The sequence below is a fragment of the Saccostrea echinata genome, unplaced genomic scaffold, assembly GCF_033153115.1.
Source record: "Saccostrea echinata isolate AGI-Se365-2 ecotype Australia unplaced genomic scaffold, CSIRO_AGI_Sech_v1 ptg000016l, whole genome shotgun sequence".
Lineage (NCBI taxonomy): Eukaryota > Metazoa > Mollusca > Bivalvia > Ostreida > Ostreidae > Saccostrea > Saccostrea echinata.
The window spans coordinates 23,559,143-23,580,609 of NW_026889765.1; the positions used below are offsets into that span (position 1 = coordinate 23,559,143).

Here is a 21,467-nt window from a genome sequence, read left to right on the forward strand (position 1 = left end):
TATATAAAGTAATTGAATGTAATTGAAAAAGTAATTGAAATTACATGGTATTTTTTCAGTGTAATTAATTAAATTACAATTACAAGTAATTGAAAAAATGTTCAATTACAAATTACTTCCAATTACTTCAAAAAATGTAATTAATTACAGTCAATTACAATTACTTTTTTCAATTACCCCATCCCTGCTATCAAGGACTACAAGTTAGTTTAAAACCCTGCATCTGGAAGAATATGTACTTGTAGAGAAAAGTCTCAACAAAATGTTAAAACCATAAAAAAAAAAGCAGCGTGCCCCGTAAAACAAGAGAGATATTTCAGTGCACCCAGACCCTCCACTTTGGTAAAAAGATGAAATGTTGTCATTTTCGTCTTCTTTGCTATTTTATGCAAATAAATTGACAACTAATTCTTCCACTCTTATTTTTGCTTGGGAAATTTGTACTGTCAACATAACCAGTATTTTAGTCGACTGTATTTGAGAAATGAAGTTTGTTTACGATGTCTTTTGTCCTTTTTTTGGTCGGTGGATCTAACATTTTTTAAAGAGAGGTAACTCGGTATTCTAGAAACACTAATTTTTATGACTCAGACTAATTATCGTCATTTTCTTAAAAATGACGAGTTTTAGTCATAACAAAAATTTCATTTTATGACTAGAAATCGTCATTTTAAAAATGATGGATTTCAGTCTCACCCCTGACCAAGTAAAGAATCAGAAATTTAATACACCCATTTTGACTGAAACACAATATTAAAAACTTAAAAAGTCAATGCACTGATAAAGATTGATTCTAACTGTTTCATTTTGTTGTTTTTTTTCTTTCAGAAAGTGCATTAGAATGGCAAATTCATACAACCAAGGTAAGATTCCCAAAGTTTAGCTTTGATCATTGAAATCAACAGCAAATGTCTCAATTTTCATCTGGAATTTTTGAGTTTTATTTCATGCCATTGTTTGCAGGATTGATTGGTCCACAAATTCCACCTGGGCATGCTGGGAGAATGGACCCAATGCACAACAATGCACCCTTACAGTTCAATACAAACAAAGGGAAACCACCCATGGCTCTAGAAGGTGACCCAGGTATGTTTTTTTTTTTTTTTTCCCAATCAAATTAACAGTATTTTCAAAATATAATGTCAATAGATGAATTTTTCTTTTTAACTACCAGACTTGATTGTCAACAAGCAGGGCTTTCAAAAAAGATAAGAAACAGGCGACTTTTTTTTTTTTACAAAAATAGGAGGTACTTTGTGGACATGATTTAATTAAATGTGTTATCAAATTCTCCATCAAATATTTTGGCCGGTACAATCATGATTTCAGCTTGGTAAAAGTACAGGCACTGGCAGATTTTGAAAGGTGTGAACAAGGGATCATTAGTCGTTAATTAATGTTCTCTTAAGCATAAAGTCACTTGTCAGATAACTAATAAATTATGAATTGGTTTCTGCTTTTTCTCTATAAATCTAAGGCTAAGTATTAAAAGACTGACCAAGGTTTGTAATAATTTGTGTAAATGTAGACAAATCTGTTCCTTTTTGTGACAGATTGAATTGTTTTCTTCTTTTGATGGTGTATTAAGTCCAGTTTATGTGTATTACAGAGCCAGTGAGTAGTACAGGGAGTGGTGAGATGATGGGACAGGGGTTCTACAGCAGTGGGAGTGCTGGTGGAGGCGGGGGCCTCATGGGGAACATGATGCAGGGTCCCATGATGGGAACAGACCCAAGCATGATGATGATGTTTAATCAGGTCTGTAAAACTCTTGCAATATTTATTTATATGAATTTTGAGATTTCATCATTCATAGTGAAATAACTAAATGTATAATCCTGCTTTATATGTATATGAATGGGTTGAATGTTTTTGTTGTAAACAATATATTATTCACTTACCATATTACAGTATGCACAGATTATACATGTATTTATTTTTTGCAGTATGGTGGCTGGGGTCCAATGGGACCAAACAATCAAGACATGTTGATGCAGTTTATGCCTAAAGAAATAATCACTCTGAAGAGCTGTGTACTTTATCCACCTCCGCCAAGTAAGTAGGAATGAACATGGGGAAAAAATTAAGTTTAAAAATAGAATTTAACACAGGTATATAAACGTTTCAGTTTTTAGCTCTTCTGAGCCAAAGGCTCAAAGAGCTAATGCTATGGCCATTTGTGCGGTGTGCGGTGTGCGTAAACTTTTTAGAATATGGGCCATAACTCAAGAACCGTGACCTACTTTTGAAAATTTATGGCTTTAATTAAATATTTCAGGTACTAATTGGCTTAGAATCATCAAACTTTGTCAGTTGATGTGTCATGGGTCTTCGGAGTAGGTCGACTAAAAATTAGGTCACCGTGACCTACTTTCGGAAAATTTATGGCTTTAATAAAATATTTCGGGTACTAATTGGCTTAGATTCATAAAACTTTGTCAGTTTAGGCGTCATGGGTCCTCGGAGTACAACAACTGAAAAGTAGGTCACGGTGACCTACTTTTGAAAATTTATGGCTTTAATCAAATATTTCGGGTACTAATTGGCTTAGAATCATTAAACTTTGTCAGTTGATGCGTCTTGGGTCCTCGGAGTACAACAACTGAAAAGTAGGTCACGGTGACGTACTTTTGAAATTTTATGGCTGTATTTAATATTTTCAGGAATTATTTGGCTTAGAATCGTCAAAATTTGTCAGTTGATGCATCTTTGGTCCTCGGAGTAGGTTGACTGAAAAGTAGGTCACTGTGACCTACTTTTGAAAATTTATGGCTGTAATTAAATATTTTGGATACTTATTGGCTAGAATCATCAAACTTTGTCAGTCGATGTATCTTTGGTCCTCGGAGTACAGCAACTGAAAAGTAGGTCACGGTGACCTACTTTTGAAAATTTATGGCTTTAATTAAATATTACAGGTACTAATTGGCTTAGAATCATCAAACTTTGTCAGTTGATGCATCTTGGGTCCTTGGAGTAAAACAATTGAAAAGTAGGTCACTTTGACCTACTTATAAAATTTTATGATTATAATTTTAAAGAATATTTAAGGTATTAATTGGCTTAGAATCATCAAACTTAGTTGATGGGTCCTCAGAGAATGACAAGTGATAAGTAGGTCACCATGACCAACTCTCAGGTACTAATTGGCTTAGAATCATCTTGGGTTCTCAGAGTGTGAATTGGAATTTCAAGGGTTTATGTAAATATACAGGATACTTTGAGGCTTCAAATAGAAGTGATAGGTTGTACAGTTTATCAGAAGAGCGATTCAAGGCCCATGGGCCTCTTGTTAGTAACTTACTGATCACCTTCTGTCACATCTCTCACTGATCACTAATGAAACATAATAACTTTACCTGCCTTACTTCTCCTACAATCATTAAAAAATCTTAACAACTATTAATTCTGCAGATGCTCCACCTCCTACTACCAGAGAGAGACCCCCAGGGTGTCGGACAACTTTTGTAGGGGGACTGCCAGAAAATGTCACAGAGGAAATCATAGCCGAAGCTTTCTCAAACTTTGGAATGATTGTCAGTATTCGGAAGGGAAAGAAAAACTTCTGTCACATTCGCTACGAGTTGGAAGAGAGTGTGGACAGAGCTTTATTTTTATCAGGTTTGGAAAAAAAATGCAGTAGTCTGATTTAGTTTAGGTTTCAACTGAATGGCCTTTTGTTTTTTATGGCAATATTAGAACCTTAGATGCCAAGAACTAGAACCGCAGATGCTGAGAATATGAAAAAGGCTAAAGTACTTAATTTTTTTTTTTGGTTGATTTATTATGTAATTTGCTGATTGTTTTAATCTCTGTAAAGGATACAGAATGAAGATTGAAGACAAAGATGACAAACCAAATACAGGCAGACTCCATGTGGACTACGCACAGGCCAGAGACGATCAGTATGAATTTGAATGTAAACAGAGAATGTTGGCGCGGGAGATGAGACATCGACAGAGAATGGAGGAGGATAGACTCCACCCTCCAAGTCCTCCCCCCACTGTCCACTATAGCGACCACGAGGCTTATGTCCTAATGGAGCAACTTAAATGTAAGTACTGATAACCCATACTTACCCCCTTCACCCTTCAAGTCCTCACCCCACTGTCCACTATAATGACCACAAGGCTTACGTCTTGATGGAGCAACTTAAATGTAAGTACTGTTTCCCAACCTTACTCCCTCCAAACTTCGAGTCATCATTCCTCTGTTCACTAAAGTGACCATGAAGGTTACATCCTGATGGAGCAACTTAAATGTAAGTTTTGTAATCACCATCCTTACCCACTCAGAGTCCCTTCTACCCCCACTGTCCACTAACTGAGACAAAGTGAGACATCTAGGAGACCCAGAGCAACTTGTATGAATCTTGACTTCTTTTTTCAGCTGATGATGAATTTATGAAAGCTGCCCAGATTTTAATTACTTGGTTAGAGAGAGGTGATCTGACAAAAAGAAATGTCAACAATTTCTACAGTATGGTACAGTGTACAAATTCCCAGGTCAGGCGACTTCTACAAGAGAAACAGAATCAAGAAGAGGCGTTACAAAAAATGAAGGAAAATTTCCGAAGTATTTTTGAAGGAATTTTACACCAATGTAAGCATCCACCTATTTACAGGCATAAAATCAGGTTTGATTGACAGAGATTTTCTTATGGATGATGGTAAAAGACGAAAAGTTCAATAGAAATTATTTCTAAATTTATTATTGGGGAAGATGAATTTCCAGTGGTACGTATAGACAACAAGGATATACTCAAAAGTTGGACATCTAGAAGACACTGTCATCAATAAAAAAAAGAGTTAAAAGCAATTTTTTTCCAGATCCATAAGTGATGTTAAAACATTACCAAAAATCCTTAAATTCTTCTCTATTTGCAGATTTTAGTTTTCTTTTAAAGAATTACAGAACATTATTGAATTAACTAATACATGAGCAGAAAATGTATGAAGCAAAATTCCTTTTTTGCCTCAAAGTTAAATGTGTAGGACAGGTTAGCAAGATGCCCAGAATTCTGTACATTAAAAGCCAGTATTAAAATATCTCGTTTTAAAAAAAATCATGAAAGTACAGAACTTAATTTTTGTAGAGTTCTTGTAAGAGAAAATATGTAAAATCTGCAATGTGATGATCATCTTATGGTAAGAAACAGTATTATAAGTATTACATATCTGCCACCTGAATTTTTGTTTGAAAATAGTTTTAATTGTTTAAATACTGTAGATCACCAAACATTCACGTCACCTTATTTTTTGCCAGATAGCTACTTGGTATTTATATGTGAGAAAAAATTTTCACAAATTTTGGTTATTTTTGCATATAATCTTAATGAAAAAAAAATATATGCAAGAATAAAATTTCCACAAGTAAACGGTTGAAAATAAAGTTCTTGCAAATAAGAAGTGATTTACAGTATCATAGCAATTCATGTATAGGTATTTAGTTATTTATAAGATATGTACAATTCTATATTTACTTGTATTTGTGGCATTTATGATATACTTAATGTACTGTGATTGAAAAAATGGAACTTGTCTGAAATGTACCAATATACAGTTTAGTAATTTATAGAATTCTATTTCCATCTAAAGAATTCTTTTAACAGTGGAAATTCTGAAGGACATTTTCAGTATGACGAAACAGTAGAGTTCATCTTGTGTAATTCTGTAATATTCCTTCATTGATTATTTTCACACAAGTTCCATTTTAGAGCAATATTCTATCATTGGACTCCATGTATTTGGTGAGAACAAGTCTGTCAGACAAAAAAAAAACTGGTACCTCGGACACCAGTTTAATCACGACAAGCACCTGTTGTAAATGATTTTGATGTAATTTATGTTGTGTAAGTAACTTGACTGTTTTATTCCTGTTCCAAGTCGATCAGATTGAGAAAGTCTTTAGCTGCTCACGTAAACAACGGAACTGGGATCATTTTAGTAAGGCTCAACGCAAGAACCTAGAACTATGGTTCAAGCAGGCACAGGTAGGTTTATATTGTTCAAAGGTAGGATTTCTCTTTTTTCTATTGAAAAGTCCCTGTGAGAATCAGTCTTGTTTCATAAAGGTGCATGGCATATCCTGAGAAAATTTTCTCAACATTAAAAAGCAGGAGGAAAAATTATTCTATAAAAGTATATCCTTGCTAGCAAGCTTTTAGCTCTTTTAACCTGATTCTTACAAGGACATTTTCATATTTTTGTAATCGTTCAGATAGTACTTGAACAAAGAAGGGAAAAAGAGAGGAAGCAGAGTTTCTCTCTTCAAAGGTCATAACATACTGAAAATTGAACACAAGGTTTTCTACACAAAAAGGAGATATTAAGGTGTGACAAAATTTAGATGCTGTTTAGAAATCAAAACAGATCTGTGTCAGAAATCATAGCAGAGTGTATGTTATTCATGTGTTATATCAATAATAATATATCATTTTAAGAGACTCATTACCTTGGGAAAAATTATTTTTGAAAGAAATCTGCTGAAATCTTGCACATCGTTCTGATATCATTCTGACAAATATTCCTTTTTCCAATATTAGACCACTTTTTCCTACAATTAAACATAAAGGAATTAATTTTAAACCAAGGTAACAAGTCTTCCCTCTAAACCATGAAAGACTGAGAAGGTAAGTTGATATTATGGCATGAAAGACTACAAAGACTAGAAGTCAGTTTATAATCCAATCTAGACTGCATCAGTGGAAATATATGGAGGAAAACCTAGAAGCTTTAGGAATGGTTTACCAAATCAGAAGCATTATGGCCCAAAAAAGGCCTCTTTAAATGTTTGTCAGCAAAACCAGGAAAAATGTGCTGAGACAGTTGTATTTTAAAAATAATCAAGAGAGGACTTTATACTTGTTGGAAAATATCATTTTCATTGATAATACATATATTTGTTTGTAGATTTTGTTTATAACTTCCACTCTTTTTGAAAGCTATGTAAGCATTAGTTGTACTTTCTTAGGAAATCAAACAGAATCAGCTTGAGGAGTTCCTCAGCACGCGGACAGATGACGACATGGAAATGTCTGACGAGGAGCCCGAACCTAAAAAGAAGAAGCCTGACGAAGCGTTCAACCCCCAGCAGCTCCAGGAATTCTGTAAGATCCTCCTCCGTATTTTTAGTTTGGTCCCCTCTGCTTTTTTTTATTGTAATGCTAACCACTGCATTTTGATGTGAGACTTTAAATGCTACTTACAGTGTTTGCTTCAAAGGTTGTAGGGTCTTATTTACGGGGAATCAATTTTGAAACAGTTTAAAGAATTGTTTTTATAAATTTAAATATTCTTAAGGACTTATTTAATCATATGTTGCATAATCTAGAAATATTTTAAAATCTGTAAACTGTAAATTTGATACATGGAACTCTTAATACAAATTCACAATATTTTTTTTTGTGGATGTTGTTTTACATTTTCATGCCAAGATGTTGATTATAAACAAGATTCATTATAACAAATCTCATACCAGCTTGTGTCTCATATGAAATTGTATCTCATATGAGGTAGATCCTTGTCATAGTGAGCTTTGTGTGATACAGATACTCTATATTTTTAGTGGCAAGGGGAACAATGCGAGAAGAGAATGATTCCTTGAAATGTCAGATAGAAGCCTACAAGAACGAACTGGAAATGCTAAAGGCAGAGAAAGTCACGGGTATCACAGAGAAAGACAGTCAGCTGAAGATTCTACAACAGGCCATGCAGGGCATGCAACAGGTAAAGAATCAGTGTGTCTAACATAACAGGCCATGCAGGGCATGCAACAAGTAAAGAACTAGTATGTCTAATATAACAGACCATGCAGGGCATGCAATAGGTAAAGAACCAGTGTGTCTAATATAACAGGTCATGCAGGGCATGCAACAGGTTAAGAACCAGTATGTGTAACATAACAGGTCATGTAACAGATTAAGAATCAGTATGTGTAACATAATAGGCCATGTATACAGGGCACAGGGCTTTCAAAAAGATTAGAAACAGGTGGTACTTTTTCAGAAATAGGTGGTACCTTGTGGAAGAGATTTTACTTAAATATTTTAACATGGTTTTCTCCAACAAATGTTATGGCCGGTACATCCCTGATTTCAGCCAGGTAAAAGTACCAGGTACCGGCACATTTTGAAAGGCCTGAGGGCATGCAACATGTAAAAAATCAGTATGTCTAACACAACAGGCCATGCAACAGGTAAAGAACCAGTACAGCTTACATTGCCAGAAATAATGAATTTATATGCTGGTGTCTGGTGCCTTTTAAATTAAAGACTATATTAGGGTTTTCTCACCATCAAGCATACTTGGAATACAAGCAGAATATATATTTAGAGTGTATCTGTGAATGTATTGCCCATTTTATACTACAGATTCTGCATCTGAACTACATGTAAATAACCATGATGAAAGAGAGAATTTTAGTTATAGTTTGTTTTAAATGAAAGTGAAAAAACTGCTGAAGCAGCTCATATTACATCTCTGAAAGTTCATTACACTTACTTCGGGTGTGATTTTAAACTTGTAATAATCATGTGGAATATGAATATTTTTTAACATTACAGCAACTGATACAATCTAAAATGGAGTGTAAGCAGTTAGAAAATGAATTACGAGCTGTGAAACAAGCCCAGACTGAGGAAAAAAAGGGAGATAAGTCAGAGGAAGGCTCTGAAGACAAGGTAATAAATACAGAAATTATGGTAAACAAGTATGTCAGTGTGATACATATTTTTATACAAAATGTATATTTATAGATGTATGTAGTTAAGTGTATTGTCATGCCATATGAATTTACATAGGCCTGTGGTGCAGGCTTAACTTATGTATAATGTCTAATGCACTTGTAAGAGATTTATATCTCTCTCTTCAGAGTGAAGATGGAAGTACATCAGATGATAAACAGAGCTCAAGTAAAAGTGAAAGTAAAGAAACATCAGTACCTACAGTGAGCAGCACAGGGCTCACTCTAACGGAGAAAGAGACCAAACTTATAGGTAAGTTCTGACTTAACAAAAGTACAGGACTCACTCTAACAGAGAAAAAGACCAAACTCATAGGTAAGTACTGACTTAACAAAATATGGACTCACTCTAACAGAGAAAGAGACCAAACTTATAGGTAAGTTCTGACTTAACAAAAGTACAGGACTCACTCTAACAGAGAAAAAGACCAAACTCATAGGTAAGTACTGACTTAACAAACGTACAGGACTCACTCTAACAGAGAAAGAGACCAAACTTACAGGTAAGTACTGACTTAACAAAAGTATAGGACTCACTCTAACAGAGAAAGAGACCAAACTTATAGGTAAGTACTGACTTAACAAAATATGGACTCACTCTAACAGAGAAAGAGACCAAACTTATAGGTAAGTTCTGACTTAACAAAAGTACAGGACTCACTCTAACAGAGAAAAAGACCAAACTCATAGGTAAGTACTGACTTAACAAACGTACAGGACTCACTCTAACAGAGAAAGAGACCAAACTTACAGGTAAGTACTGACTTAACAAAAGTATAGGACTCACTCTAACAGAGAAAGAGACCAAACTTATAGGTAAGTACTGACTTAACAAAAGTATAGGACTCACTCTAACAGAGAAAGAGACCAAACTTATAGGTAAGTACTGACTTAACAAAAGTACAGGACTCACTCTAACAGAGAAAGAGACCAAACTTATAGGTAAGTACTGACTTAACAAAAGTACAGGACTCACTCTAACAGAGAAAGAGACCAAACTTATAGGTAAGTACTGACTTAACAAAAGTACAGGACTCACTCTAACAGAGAAAGAGACCAAACTTATAGGTAAGTTCTGACTTAACAAAAGTACAGGACTCACTCTAACAGAGAAAGAGACCAAACTCATAGGTAAGTACTGACTTAGAAAAGTGAAAGTAAACATCAGTACCAAGCAGTACAGGGCTCACTCTAAAAGAGAAAGAGACCAAACTCATAGATAAGTACTGACTTAAAGGTGAGAGAAACACGAGTACATATACATTGTACTTACAGAGCAATACAGGACTCACCATAACAGATAAAAAGACCAAATTCATAGGCTAGCACTGACTTAGAAATGTGAAAGTAGAGATTTCTCAATACATAAAAAAAAATCTGATGGGTATGATGAGGAAAAAAGCAATGTATCTTGATTGCAATCCTAAAAAGTTATAAAAATTTAAACTTGATTTGTTTTTCAGTACTTAAAGGTGCTTAGACACAGATTTGAAGTTAATATTTTCTCAAATTTTCTGTATAATTTTATGACTTATATGTTGATATAGCATTTCATACTAAAATATAGTAAAAATCTTATTTCATCTCCAAGTTATTAAAACTTCAAATTTCTGGATGTGTTGGATTGACACATCCTTGCACTTTCACATATTTTAATTTTATTCTTAATACTTAAGAAAAGTGGCAATTTTGTTGTGTATTAATGAAAAATATTAAAACTATAACCCAGAAAATTCAGAGTAGATATGTTCGAAAGCAAACCCCACTCACAGTATTGTAAGTCCGTGCTCAGTGATGTGTGCAGAGTTTAACAATTGAACACACCCAGTGAATCATAAACATTAACAATAACAGAGCTCGTGCCCTGTTTACAAAAGCAGTTTACGTTTCACGGGTGTGTTCAATTTGTTAAACTCTGCACACATCATTGAGCACGGACTGACAATACCTGGTGAGTTGGTTATGCTTTCGAACATTTCTACTCTTAATTTTCTGGATTATAAATGTAATATTTTTCATTAATACATAACAAAATCGCTTCTTTTCTTAAATATTAAGGATAAAGTTAAAATTTGTGCAAGTGCAAAGATGTGTTAATCAAACGAGTCCCGGAATTCGTAATTCCAATAATTTCCAGATAAAATAAGTTTGTAATTATATTTTCATGTGAAATGCTATTGCAATATATAAGTTGTGATATTATACAGAAAATTTGAGAAAATATTAAGTTCAAATCTGTGTCTAAGCACCTTTAACACATGATAACTGAATTAACCTCTAATTTGTGGATTTGTAAACATTTTTCCTCTGTATTATAGGATTAGTGTCCTGTTTCCTCCATGTTCATCCAAATGGTGCCAGTGTAGACTACATCTGGTCATACCTGTCCCAGCTAAACGTCAACACTCGGACCAGCGAGCTAGAGGAACTTCTGTTGCGTCTCCCTATGTTGTTCAAGCTTAATATGAGTGGAGTGGGGGCGGGGATTGAGAAGAAGTGGCAATTTATTGCTTATTCCAACACATCATTGCTCCCATTCAACTTCTCAACTTAATTTTTAAAATAAACAATTGTGAGATAACAATGTTAAGCTTTACAGCTGACTTGCCAGTATTGCGCAATATTAGTAGTACACATACAGTGTAGTCATTTTGTCTGCTCTCTATGGGCACAGTTTTGAATCTTTTGATACATCAACACTTCACACATGTTATGTTGTTCTGGACTTCAAGAAATTGTAATTTTGTTGTTGATTTATGTACAAATATTTGTTCTTGAGAGTCCTCATTTAATAAATGTTGGAATATCAGTTTTCTAATAATTTAGGATTTTTAAGAAGGGATCATCTTGTTTAGCCAGCTCAGAATAACATCATAATTTCAACACTTGAAGTGTCCAGTGACTTCGACCTTGAGATATATCCCATGAGTCAGGGTCATGAAAATTTTTAGGTAATCGGTAATTACAAATGGTTTAATTTCATTCCGTTGTACTCGATGGTTCCAAAGTCATGGCCCAAGCAAAATTTGAGCATACACAAATTTCAGTGACCTAACCTTTGAGGTGAGACCAAGACAGATCATTGAAAACTTTTATGTCATGGCCAACACATATTAAAGCAATATGAGTTGCATTTTTGAGAATTTTATTTTGGTCTTACAATGTGCTGTTATGATAAATTTGTATGTGATTTAAACCATTATGATCAATTAGACTATAATAAAGTATTAAATTTTTTTCAGAAGAAAGGTTTTTGTACAATGGAATGTATAGTATTATATAAGAAATCAATATTGTACAAGATGAGAGTAATGTAATTTTGCTCCAATGAAAGCTTCTAAATAGTTCTTCCATTGCAAATATGAACAAAAGAAGTTTATAAATGTTCTTTTTTTCTGTCATTGAAATTGTTAATTACAATTTTGCCACAAAAATTTCCGACATCAAAGTTGCAGCTCATATTGCTTTAAATGTTTAGTCTATTCTAACTGAGGGTTCAGAAGTTACTAGTAATACCTAGACACAATTTTGAAACCAATGAATAGACATTTATGCCATACCAGTATGTCTCTGTTCTATGAGGGATAATTATTTTTAAAAAATTAGTTTTATTTTTTTATTAAAATGATAAGGAATGTCACATTTTACAAAATACATAAAATTTGGAAAGCATGAATAAATATAAAGTATATGGAAAGCATGAATAAATACATGTATAGAGTATATATCTCTTATATAAACATAAAAATTAATGCAACGCCTACCCAAAGAGAAGTTAGTACAACAACTTTTTTTTTTTTAATTTACTACACAGCAATGGCATGTTTTTATTATATCTAAAAAAAAAGTGTTGTATAACATGTATAATAAACATACATCAACAAAAGAAGACTAATATAGAGATTACCATTACAATGAGAATTTAGTATTAAAAGAAAAATATCAAACAACGTTTTGAGATAAGAAACTGAAAATGTGTTGAGAATATCACGCTACATAGTTAAAGTACAATGTATATGAAAAGGATCCCACTATCTCTACATACTATAAAAGTCAATTAAAAATAAAATAATTCATGAGAAATGAATTAGTGCATGTATGTAGCTTAAAATCATTGACCATAATGGAAATCGACAACATTTTTGTAAAGTCTAAAACCAATCCCGGCCATATAGGTCGGCTCTATGTTTATAGAAGTGTTCATTTGCATGGAAAGTAATAAATTTTAAAGTCAATAATTGTCATTGACACACACTTTTCAACATTTTTTTCTCTCTTTCTCTACTCTATAAACAAGGGCATTGAACATACTTTCAACTTAACTATAAAACTCATGAAAATAAGAACTAAAGCCATAATAAGCAAATGGATAAGTTTAACAGTATAGATTTTAAATCATTCAAATTCTCAAAATAACGTCTTAAGTTATAAAGTGTTAAAAAAATTGTAAGATTTACCAGGGTGATATTTTCAAAACAGTAGAATTTTGAACAATTCACAATTAAATTTGAATAATTTACAACCAAACCATGCCCAAAAATACAATTGAAATAAGTATCTCATACACTGATATCTCAAATACCATGGATATATGTCTATGTGATTTTGAAGTCCCAACTACTCATTCTTAAGTATTTTACCCTCATTATCTCGACTCCTCAGATATCTCTAATTTTTTCTCTCGGTCCCATTGAGTTCTAGATATGGAGGTTTGACTGTATATATCAATCCAGGCATTGACTTTTATGCCTGTGCAATCAAAAATCAGGGGCATATAGCTTTTGCCCTGTCTGTCTGTCCACAAAACTTTGACCTTGCCCATAACTTTTGATTCGTTGGAGTTAGGCTTTCTTATGCCCTGTTCACACGGAGAGTTTAATTTGCAGTAAATTAATGTGAAGTAAAATGATGCAAATTAAACTAATGCAAATTAAATTGTGTTCACACGACAGCTAATGCAAAGTAAACTAATGCGAATTATAATTTTATTTCTAAAACAAGGCTATTCAGTGAGGCTATTATGACGTCATTTACAAATCACGTCATACTGTGCAGAGCAGATAAACATCTGACATAATATCATAGTGTCTGTACACCTTATAGTGATTAACATAATTTTCCTTTGTTTTTCACTTAAAAATAGCACAAGTACCTATATTTGACCATCAACATGTGGCCTGTGACTTAATTCTGACCTTATAAGCATGTGTCAAAATTTAATTCGAATTAGCTTCACTTAGCGTTCACAGGAGCTAATGCAAAGTAATTTAATGCACAGCAAACTAACTAATTAAACTAATTCGCATGAAATTCTCCGTGTGAACGTGGATCAAATTTGTTCGCAGTAACTTAAGTTTAATTCGAATTAAACTCTCCGTGTTTACAGGGCATTATTTAACATGTTTATTTCTGGTGGTAAGACCTTTCTTTGGGTACCATCATATTTGACCTCTTGACTTAATTTTTGACCCACTTTAGCTCAAATTTACCAAACTTTAATCTTGGCTCTTTTAAACAGTTGGTGCTAGGGTGTTCACATTTCATGTGTAAATTCCTTGTAAGCATAGCGGCATATCTTTTGAGTATAACTATCTTTGACCTTGGAGTTTGACCCACATTTAAAAACGTTAACCTTGGCTATAACTGTTGAATGGTTATTAAAAGTACTACCTGGCTTTCATATTTCACAGGTGTATTCTTGTGACAAGACCTTTCCTTGGATACATGGAGTTTTGACCCTTTGATCTTGATCCTAGAGTATGACCCATTTTTTAAAAAAATTTTTAACCTTGTTCATCACTCTTGAACAGTTGGTGCTAGAACTTTCATATTTCAAAAATGCATTTCTTGTGACAAGACCTTCCCTTACATAACAACATTTTTGACTTTCAGGTTTGACTTGCTTTTTAAAAAACTTTCACTTTGCCATATCTTTTCAATAGTTGGAGTTAGAGCTTTCATGTTTCACAGGTATATTCCTGGAGTCAAGACCTTTCTATGGGTACCAACATTTCTGATATCTTGTCCTTGATCTTGGACTTTGAATTGCATGAGAAACTTGAACCTTCGCCATTAGCTGCTGTACGTGGGCATCGGTGTTTTACAAACACATCTTGTTTTGTTTAATCTCCAACTTGGCATCTTACACAGAAAAATCCAATATATTTAACCTTCTACATGCATAGCAGTTAAAAAGCAAGTTTGTAAGAATTTTTTTTCCATATCAAGGCCATACTCTCTTCTAAGTTGACCAAAATGGTCCATTGAAAGAGTGACAATTGTATTAACAGTACTCAAAAACATGGCAGGTTGATACAGTCCAATGCTGGAATGTTTTTTTTGTTTTTTCCTTCATATTACTGTATAGCAGGTTATTTCAGCGGGGTGCTAATTTTGGCTTATTTTAGCATTTTGTAGTAGCCCACTAAAATTTTATTTGCTAAAATATTAAGTTTTCTTCTTGATGTTCTTTTGCAAAGTGCTGGAACTCTGTGTCCACTGAAATAAATAACGCCCAAATTATTGGCATACCTTTAAGCATGCAAAACGCCAAATTTTACACCCACCAAGAAAACCTGCTATACATTATCAGGAGATATCAGGGGCTCTGTGTCACATTGTCAAATACCCTGTTCAGGAAATTTTGTCTGATAGTTGGCTTAGCCCTCTTGTCATGGAATTCTCTGGCTGGCTCTGTGTCCTCCTGAACAGATATCTTAGTCTCTTCACTCACTGTTATTGCTGAAGATGTTGCTTGGCAGTCATTGGCATTTGCTTCTTCAATAAGTTTATCTTCAACACCTGGCTCATCTTTCTTGGTCTCCTCACTTTGGTCTTTTTCTTCCGTTCTTGTAGTTTTCCCATTACCTTTATTGTTAGTGTACCAATTTCTTAACAATGGGATTATTTTTACCAAAATGAATCCAAAATTGCCACACAATGATATTCCAAAAAATACCCAAGCTCTATATAGCTCATTTTGTTTAGATTCAATGCGACCTTTCAAAAAGTTATTTTGTTTCTCACTTGATTCCAGTATTTTTGCGTTGATTTCCTTCTGTTGCCTTGGTGATGGCACACCTCCATACTTTTGAAAGCATTCAAAAATCAGATAGCTTTCTATAGAAGAATAATGTTCCTGACAGGGAGAGAGACTGTAATTTCTGCAATCTGCTAGAACATTGGGTTGTACAATATTCCCACCAAAATTAAATTCTAAGCAAAAGCCTTGTATTGTTGTTTCCTTCCAACAAACAATATATGTTTCTTTTGCTTTACTACTTACGGCATAATGTGGATAAGTACCATTAGAGCAGTTAATATTTTTTGTATATTCTAGATACTCTTTTTTGTTTCTAGGTATAATGTCAGTTTTTGTCATAATTATTTCTTCCTTTGGAGCCAATGCAGGATCCATCAACGTAATCAAAATGAATGCTCCCAACCATTTCATCATCTTCTTTTGGAATACCATTCTTCCTGAACACTTTTGAATTGATATCCAATGACTTCAATCAATGATCTAAAGCTAAATCAAGAAAGGAGATGGGTGAACATGGCATGCAGAATGCTTATAGCTTCAGATTAATAAAAATCATAATAAATTTGTGAATTCAGTATTTAAAGTAAAGTTCTCATTATTGAAATTTATGAAATTATGATAAACAAAACTTTTCTGAGGAAAATTTTCTTGACAAAAATTATTCTGTTATTAAAACAAGAGGCCCATGGGCCACATCGCTCACCTGAGCACATTGGCTAGGCAAAAGGGGGGGGGGGAGGGGGGGGCTTGAATTTTAAACTACCTGATGATGCTTCCATGTCAATATAACAAATGGCTTTGTTGTACTTGAGAAGATTTTTTAAAAAAAATTCCCATATATTCCTTTGTAAAAATTTGATCCCTCATTGTGGCTCCTCCCTATCCCAGGGGTCATCATTTGAACAAACTTGAATCTACACTACCTGAGGATGCTTCCATATCAATATGACTAAACATAGCTTTTCTGTTCTTGAGAAGAAATATTTTTTCTATATGTTCTTATGTAAAACTTTCCATCCCCCATTGGGCCCCATCCTACCCCTGGGGGTCATCATTTGAACAAAATTGAATCTACACTACCTCAGGATGCTTCCATATCAATATGACTAAACATAGCTTTTCTGTTCTTCAGAAGAAGATATTTTCCTTTATATTTCTATGTAAAACTTTGATCCTCCATTGTGGCTCCGCCCTACCCCCGGGGGTCATGGTTTGAACAAACTTGAATCTACACTACCTGAGGATGCTTCCATATCAATATGACTAAACATAGCTTTTCTGTTCTTGAGAAGAAATATTTTTTCTATATGTTCTTATGTAAAACTTTCCTTCCCCCATTGGGCCCCACCCTACCCCTGGGGGTCATCATTTGAACAAAATTGAATCTACACTACCTGAGGATGCTTCCATATCAAAATGACTAATCATGGTTTGCAGTTCTTCAGAAGAAGATATTTTCCTTTATATTTCTATGTAAAACTTTGATCCTCCATTGTGGCTCCGCCCTACCCCCGGGGGTCATGGTTTGAACAAATTTGAATCTACACTACCTGAGGATGCTTCCATATAAATATGACTCATCATGACTTTGCTGTTTCTTTGAGAAGAAGATTTTTAAAGATTTTTCCTATATATTTCTATGTAAAACTTTGATCCTCCATTGCGGCCCCGCCCTACCCCTGGGGGCCATGGTTTGATCAAATTTAAATCTACATTACCTCAGGATGCTTCCATATAAATATGACTCATCATGGCTTGCTGTTCTTGAGAAGAAGATTTTTAAAGATTTTTCCTATATATTTCTATGTAAAACTTTGATCCTCCATTTCGGCCCCGCCCTACCCCCGGGGGTCATGGTTTGAACAAACTTGAATCTACACTACCCCAGGATGCTTCCATATAAATATGCCTCATCATGGCTTTGCTGTTCTTGAGAAGAAGATTTTTAAAGATTTTTCCTATATATTTCTATGTAAAACTTTGATCCTCCATTTCGGCCCCGCCCTACCCCCAGGGGTCATGGTTTGAACAAACTTGAATCTACACTACCTGAGGATGCTTCCATATAAATATGACTCATCATGGCTTTGCTGTTCTTGAGAAGAAGATTTTTAAAGATTTTTCCTATATGTTTCTATGTAAAACTTTGATCCTCCATTTTGGCCCCGCCCTACCCCCGGGGGTCAAGATTTGAACAACTTTGAATTTTCACTACCTGAGGATGCTTCCATATAAATATGACTCATCATGGCTTTGCTGTTCTTGAGAAGAAGATTTTTAAAGATTTTTCCTATATATTTCTATGTAAAACTTTGATCCTCCATTGCGGCCCCGCCCTACCCCCGGAGGTCAAGATTTGAACAAATTTGAATCTACACTACCTGAGGATGCTTCCATATAAATATGACTCATCATGGCTTTGCTGTTCTTGAGAAGAAGATTTTTAAAGATTTTTCCTATATATTTCTATGTAAATTTTTGATCCTCCATTGTGGCCCCGCCCTACCCCCGGGGGTCATGATTTGAACAAACTTGAATCTACACTACCTGAGGATGCTTTCATATAAATATGACTCATCATGGCTTTGCTGTTCTTGAGAAGAAGATTTTTAAAGATTTTTCCTATATATTTCTATGTAAATTTTTGATCCTCCATTGTGGCCCCGCCCTACCCCCGGGGGTCATGATTTGAACAAACTTGAATCTACACTACCTGAAATTGCTTCCATATAAATATGACTCATCATGGCTTTGCTGTTCTTGAGAAGAAGATTTTTAAAGATTTTTCCTATATATTTCTATGTAAAACTTTGATCCTCCATTGCGGCCCCGCCCTACCCCCGGGGGTCATGATTTGTACAAACTTGAATCTACACTACCTCAGGATGCTTCCATATAAATATGACTCTTCATGGCTTTGCTGTTCTTGAGAAGAAGATTTTTAAAGATTTTTCCTATATATTTCTATGTAAAACTTTGATCCTCCATTGTGGCCCCGCCCTACCCCCGGGGGTCATGATTTGAACAAACTTGAATCTACACTACCTCAAGATGCTTCCATATAAATATGCCTCATCATGGCTTTGCTGTTCTTGAGAAGAAGATTTTTAAAGATTTTTCCTATATATTTCTATGTAAAACTTTGATCCTCCATTGCAGTCCCGCCCTACCCACCGGGGTCATGATTTGAACAAATTTGAATCTACACTACCTGAGGATGCTTCCATATAAATATGACTCATCATGGCTTTGCTGTTCTTTAGAAGAAGATTTTTAAAGATTTTTCCTATATATTTCTATGTAAAACTTTGATCCTCCATTGTGGCCCCACCCTACCCCCGGGGGTCATGATTTGAACAAACTTGAATCTACACTACCTGAGGATGCTTCCATATAAATATGACTCATCATGGCTTTGCTGTTCTTGAGAAGAAGATTTTTAAAGATTTTTCCTATATATTTCTATGTAAAACTTTGATCCTCCATTGCAGCCCCGCCCTACCCCCGGGGGTCATGATTTGAACAAACTTGAATGTACACTACCTAAGGATGCTTCCACATGAGTTTCATCTTTCCTGGCCCTATGGTTCTTGAGAAGAAGATTTTTAAATGATGCCATTATTTTTTCAGTAATTCCTAATTATCTCCCCTTGAAAGAGGGCGTGGCCCTTCATTTGAACAAACTTGAATCCCCTTTACCCAAGGATACTTTGTGGCAAGTTTGGTTGAAATTGGCCCAGTGGTTCTTGAGAAGAAGTCGAAAATGTGAAAAGTTTACAGACAGACAGACAGACGGACAGACAGACAGATGGACAGACAGACGGACAGATGGACAGACAGACGGACGCCGGACAAAATGTGATCAGAAAAGCTCACTTGAGCTTTCAGCTCAGGTGAGCTAACAAGAGGCCCAAGGGCCTTGAATCGCTCTTCTGATAAACTGTACAGCCTATCACTTCTATTTGAAGCCTCTAAGTATCCTGTATATTTAGATAAAGCCTTGAAATTCCAAAGGTAGGTCATCATGACCTATATTAAGAAAAAAACACTCTGAGAACCCAAGATGATTCTAAGCCAATTAGTACCTGAGAGTAGGTCATGGTGACCTACCTATCACTTGTCATACTCTGAGGACCCAAGATGCATCAACTAAGTTTGATGATTCTAAGCCAATTAATACCTAAAATATTTTTAAAATTATAACTATAAAATTTTAAAAGTAGGTCACAGTGATATTTTTTCAGATGACATACTTTGAGGACCCAAGATGCATCAACTGACAAAGTTTGATGATTCTAAGCCAATAAGTACCTGATGTATCTAAATAAAGCCATAAAATTTCAAAAATAGGTCACAGTGACAGGGTTCAAAATTCACTATATACAACTCGCAAAACGCGAGTTAGAATTCCCAAATTGCGAGTTAAAAATTAGGTAACTTGCAAAAACTTGCGAGTTGATTTTTTTTTGCATTGAAACTGTAGCAAAATTATATAATATGACAGAACACAATGCTTTTGATTTAAATCAGAAATTTGAATAAAAGTCACACTGTAGTTGTACTTTGTGTATTCTACAGTAGTTACTTTTTCCTTAAGTTACATGTATTTAATTTATATAAATTTAACTTTATATGAAAATTGCGAGTAGTCTTATAAAATTGCGAGTTCACTTTCTTGGTACTCGCAATTATTTGCGAGTTGTAATTTTAGGGAGTTTCTAACCCTGAGTGACCTCCATATTAGTCGACTAACTCTGCAGACCCAAGATGCATCAACTGACAAAGTTTGATGATTCTAAGCCAATTAGTACCCGAAATATTTAATTATAGTCATATAAATTGAAAAGTAGGTCACAGTGACATCTTTTCAGATGACATACTTTGAAGACCCAAGATGCATCAACTGACAAAGTCTGATGATTCTAAGCCATGAAGTACCGGATGTATCTAAATAAAGCCATAAAATTTCAAAAATAGGTCACAGTGACCTCCATACTAGTTGACTAACTCTGCAGACCCAAGATGCATCAACTGACAAATTTTGATGATTCTAAGCCAATTAGTACTCGAAATATTTAATTAAAGCCATAAAATTTTCAAAAGTAGGTCACGGTGACCTACTTTTCAGTCGACCTACTCTGAAGACCCAAGATGCATCGACTGACAAAGTTTGATGATTCTAAGCCAATTAGTACCCGAAATATTTAATTATAGTCATATAAATTGAAAAGTAGGTCACAGTGACATCTTTTCAGATGACATACTTTGAAGACCCAAGATGCATCAACTTACTAAGTTTTATGATCTTAGGCCTTAAAATGTCAAAATTATGCCTCTAAAACGCTTTGAAATCGAATGCCTCAAAGTTCAAAAAGTAGGTCACGGTGACCTTCTTTTTAATAAATATGTTTTACGGCCCCAAGATGCATCATCTTACAAGATTTAATGATTCTAAATCTTTCAGTATTCGAATTAATGACCATAATTGTTTGGAAAAAGATTAGCCATAAAATTCAAAAATAGGTCAAGGTGACCTACTTTTTAGTCGACGTACTTGGAGGATCCAAGATACATCAACTGACAAAGTTTGATGATCATAGGCCTTTAATTGTTCAAAATATGCCTCTAAATCATTTTGAAAAAGAATGGCCACAAAATTTAAAAAGTAGGTCACTGTGACCTA

The 21,467-nt window shown here is 34.5% G+C and overlaps 2 protein-coding genes across 2 annotated transcripts; one reads left to right on the forward strand and one right to left on the reverse strand.

Moving 5' to 3' along the window:
- The first annotated feature begins 828 nt into the window (after nt 1–828).
- Nucleotides 829–11,466, forward strand: LOC133188565 (ecto-NOX disulfide-thiol exchanger 2-like). Its single transcript, XM_061324039.1, has 13 exons — nt 829–863; nt 964–1,086; nt 1,610–1,758; nt 1,947–2,055; nt 3,415–3,621; nt 3,821–4,054; nt 4,390–4,602; nt 5,886–5,992; nt 6,973–7,108; nt 7,567–7,727; nt 8,564–8,680; nt 8,872–8,995; nt 11,061–11,466. Exons 1-13 carry the CDS (start codon nt 842–844, stop codon nt 11,294–11,296), a joined length of 1,938 nt encoding a protein of 645 aa, XP_061180023.1. The 5' UTR covers nt 829–841; the 3' UTR covers nt 11,297–11,466.
- Nucleotides 11,467–15,052: 3,586 nt separating this feature from the next.
- Nucleotides 15,053–16,266, reverse strand: LOC133189028 (uncharacterized). The gene has a single exon (XM_061324470.1). It carries the CDS (start codon nt 16,214–16,216, stop codon nt 15,341–15,343), a length of 876 nt encoding a protein of 291 aa, XP_061180454.1. The 5' UTR covers nt 16,217–16,266; the 3' UTR covers nt 15,053–15,340.
- Nucleotides 16,267–21,467: the final 5,201 nt, after the last annotated feature.

Excerpts from the sequence above, each read along its gene's own strand:
- LOC133188565 (XM_061324039.1), top strand. The coding sequence starts at position 842 with ATGGCAAATTCATACAACCAAG. Across the intron at positions 3,622-3,820 it reads CAGAGCTTTATTTTTATCAG|GATACAGAATGAAGATTGAA; the intron begins GTTTGGAAAAAA and ends ATCTCTGTAAAG. Across the intron at positions 7,109-7,566 it reads CCAGCAGCTCCAGGAATTCT|TGGCAAGGGGAACAATGCGA; the intron begins GTAAGATCCTCC and ends CTATATTTTTAG.
- LOC133189028 (XM_061324470.1), bottom strand. The coding sequence starts at position 16,216 with ATGGTATTCCAAAAGAAGATGATGAAATGGTTGGGAGCATTCATTTTG.